The sequence below is a fragment of the Cydia fagiglandana genome, chromosome 6, assembly GCF_963556715.1.
Source record: "Cydia fagiglandana chromosome 6, ilCydFagi1.1, whole genome shotgun sequence".
Taxonomy (NCBI): domain Eukaryota; kingdom Metazoa; phylum Arthropoda; class Insecta; order Lepidoptera; family Tortricidae; genus Cydia; species Cydia fagiglandana.
Genome location: NC_085937.1, coordinates 18,178,031 through 18,181,854, shown reverse-complemented (window position 1 = coordinate 18,181,854; position 3,824 = coordinate 18,178,031). Strand labels below are relative to the sequence as shown.

Here is a 3,824-nt window from a genome sequence, read left to right as displayed (position 1 = left end):
TTCTTATCAAAGCGCGGAACTATTAAATAGTCAGCTGCAAAGATGAAAGTAAAAAGTGCGTTTAAATAATTGAGGTGACTTTTTTTAAACAGTACCTATTTATACCTACCTATTAAGATTCTGTGTATTTGTATCATTGCACTTCTGTAACGTACAGAAAATAACGAATTTATTGCTTTGGAGCAAGACCTTGTATAATTCATTATTAATTGCGTCAATACGCATATTTGTAACGGAATCCAGTTAGTATAATGTAAACATACTGGTAATGACGATATTCTTATAAATTCACACAAAAAAACTGTTCGTCATAATTTGGATATTACAATTATATTCGTATTTTTTGCACTAGTCCCGCCATCAAAGCAAAAAGGATGTCGCACAAGTTTTAATTTTCCAATAAAAAACTTTCATATAAGACACACTTTAATAAAACATTTTTTAAACACCAAACTTGAGCAATATTTAATATCTTCGTATACATTTGAATAATAACAAAATAAAGGACACTTTTTCACTTAAATTCTGCATAGAATCACATAGAAAACACGTAAATAAACTCTCTTATACACTAACTAAAACCAACTGTTCTCTTTTTTCATTTTGTCTCTGTACCTTCCTTTCATCTCGAGGTTTTGAAAAATCTCAGACAACTTATTTAATTTCTGTACAGGACTTTGAGGTAATTGCTCCAGTCTACACGACTTACCTTCATTGGGGCATAAATTAAATGTTTGTCGTTCCCGCAAACATAGTAACTTCCCTGTCTCGGGAAGGGATGATAGCTTAGCCACCTGCATAGCTGCATTTTTAAACCTGGTTTTAGGCGACACTTGCTCAGTATCGTCCAATCTGTAAGTCTCCAGCGTTCGCTTCGAGCTAGAATCTAAATACACCGGCTCTAACACATCATACGTATTTTCTCTCAACAGATGAGGTTTATCCTCAAACGTATCCTCTCTCCGTAACTTTTTATCGTGGAACGTATTCTCTCTTAACAGTTTTGCTGGCTGTTTAAAACCGTGTATCCTTAGGGGTGTTAATGGGTCGAGTAATCGCACAGGTTTATCAGGTTCCTTCTTCAAATCGAAAACGATGACTTTTGTTTTAGTTCTTTCCTTCTGTCCTATATCTGGTAGCGGTCGGAACGGTGACAGCGTAGGTTTGATATCGTTCTCGATCATCCTGGTTTGAGCTGTTCTGTTGGGTCTGGTGCGAAGTTTTCTCGGCGCGTAGATGGTAGTCAAAGCGCGGGTCTTGTGAGGGTCGAGCGGCGCTAGCGGAGCGGGCAGCATGGGACGAGTGGCGGGCCGCGCGGGCGGCCGGCGACTCCGACCGGCCTTGGTGGGCGGCGTGGCGAGTGGAAATTATTGGAAAATTTCGGAGCGGATTGACATTGACGGGCACTTTCTTTTTATTAATGACGTGGCCAGTGGTTTTAATAAAATGGAATTCGTTTTGCGTAGTTCGTATAGCTATAAATGAACAAAGAGGAAGGAAATGAAGTCCAATCAAACTATTACCAGTAAATAAATAAAAAAGTTTTACCAAGTTCTTTTACAAACTTCGTTTCCTATCTATTTGACTTCTATTTACGGTATAATTATATAATTACCAACTTGATTAATGTTTGATGATACCTAATCGCTGAGGTTGAGGAACTGACAGCTAGACCTCTATAGGGCAAAGAATATAATACCAAAGAGCATATAATCACTAGTGTCCGACCGAAACATGTTTTTTTGCCGAAACCGAAACCGAAACCGAATGTTCGGCTTTGGCTCTAGTTTCGGCCGAAACCGAAACCGAAACCGAAACTTTTGTAGACTTAATAAAATCGTTGAAAAATTTCATAAAACCGCTTTTATACACATATTATGGGGCTGTCAACACCGAATGTCCTTGAAATTGATGTTACTTAAGCAGTTTTTTTAAGAAAATTACTAAGACCAAGATAATTCTGCAACGATTTTGATAACACACGCAGTGCAAGTGTTATTTGAAACGTCAAAACTTCTATGAAATTATGACGTATCAATGACATTTGCACTAGTTGCACTGCGTATCAAAATCATTGAAGAATTTTCTTGGTCTAACTCTATTCAGTCACCAGTCAAGCTAACATGTAGATACAGGGTCAACCAAAACACCAACCAAAAACGCGAGCGCAGCGAGCGCGAAATATTTTGTTAACAATATCGCAAGGCCGGGTACCGATCTTCACCTGGGCCTAAAAGTCCGAAGTGCCCCAGTGAGGCGAACTTTCATGCGAAGTCAAAGCCGTGCTTCAGGCTTCAGGATAAGTAGTTGAGCACAGACTCCAACCAATGTCCATTGTATTAAAAAGCGAGACCGCAGTTTCGTCGACGTTCGACGTTCGACGAAGCAAAAGTTTTTCAGAACTTATTTACCTACGAAATATCATTTGATATTTACTATTTGCTTTTCGGTGAAGGAAAAACATCGTGACGAAGCCGGACTAGTCCCGATAAGGCCTAGTTAACACTCAGGATTTGAAGGTCAGTCTGATGGCAGTCGCTTTCGTAAAAACTAGTGCCTACACCAATTTTTGGGATTAGTTGTCTATTGGACCCCAGGCTTCCATTCCCATTGCCAGGGCACGGCAAAAATTCCGGGATTACGCGAGTAAGATGATGAGTTTTCTTATTATTCTCTTGCCCAGGGCCCAGTAACATGCGACAGTGCTATCTCATTCACTCCAATACAATTAGACAGTTATAAGTATTGACAGCCTCTTAAGACTGCGTCGGCCGTCCAGTGGCGCCCTCATTAGTGGAATTGTGTTTTATAATAAACCAATTAATTTCTGTACCTATACATGAATCAGTATATGTAGATACTAATATTGTTGTCCTACTTATTCCCCAACTTTTGGTCTTTGTCCGAAGTACCATTTCGGAAGTTTCGGCCCGGCCGAAAGGTTCGGCCGTTTTTTGGCCGAAACCGAAACTACAGCCGAAACATGATTTTTTGGCCGAAACTGGCCGAAACCGAAACCGAAACCGAACCTTCGGTCGGACACTAATAATCACTACGTTTTAAGAGTCGGCACTCTCGAACAATCCTCGAACCGAATTATGAACGTACATATCCCAACACACCAAATACAGGCTTAAAGATCTCGCATCCAGGCCATAATTGTTAAAAAAAGAAAAACCACACAATACTACCAACACAAAAAAAAACAACGCTAGGGCTCGACACTTCCAGTACCTACTGTTTATCGATATCGATAAATGTGCGATAACTGCTGCTGTATTTACCTACTGTACTACCTATTAATAAAATAAAAGAACATTATATACATATATAAACAATTTTATTTTACATGATAAAAATAACATAGTTTATTATTCAAGTAGGCATATTACAATATGCTGAATTCGCGCGCATTCTTTTTTAATCTGGTCCCTTTTTATTGAAGGCACTGGATGGAGAATGATTACCACAAATGAACTTGTTTCCATTCAGCTTTTGAATAGGTAAATAAATACGCCAAATCCTCATTTCCTTTTCCTCAGCTTTGCCCATAATCGACATCTGAAATAAAGAGATTATCGATAAAATTGGTCGTACACTATTCGTGTCATAGGTTACTTAGTTTTTTACTTAAAAATACTTTATTCACAAAATATTTTCGTTTTAATCATGGATTGTACACGACTAAAACTAATTAAATTAGTAACTGTTAACGACTCAAAGTAAAAAATGAAAATATTGCATACAAACATCAGTTTACCGACCTGTTCGGATCAAGTTGGAAATTTGGCCAAAAATGCGTCAGTAGTTAGTCTTCTTACACA

The 3,824-nt window shown here is 38.4% G+C and overlaps 1 protein-coding gene across 1 annotated transcript; it reads right to left on the bottom strand.

The window, feature by feature from the left end:
- Nucleotides 1-408: 408 nt before the first annotated feature.
- Nucleotides 409-1,401, bottom strand: LOC134665377 (uncharacterized). Its single transcript, XM_063522309.1, has one exon. It carries the CDS (start codon nucleotides 1,293-1,295, stop codon nucleotides 576-578), a length of 720 nt encoding a protein of 239 aa, XP_063378379.1. The 5' UTR covers nucleotides 1,296-1,401; the 3' UTR covers nucleotides 409-575.
- Between the last annotated feature and the right edge of the window lie 2,423 nt (nucleotides 1,402-3,824).

What these genes read in the sequence shown, in the direction of transcription:
- LOC134665377 (XM_063522309.1), bottom strand. Translation starts at nt 1,295, where the DNA reads ATGCTGCCCGCTCCGCTAGCGCCGCTCGACCCTCACAAGACCCGCGCT.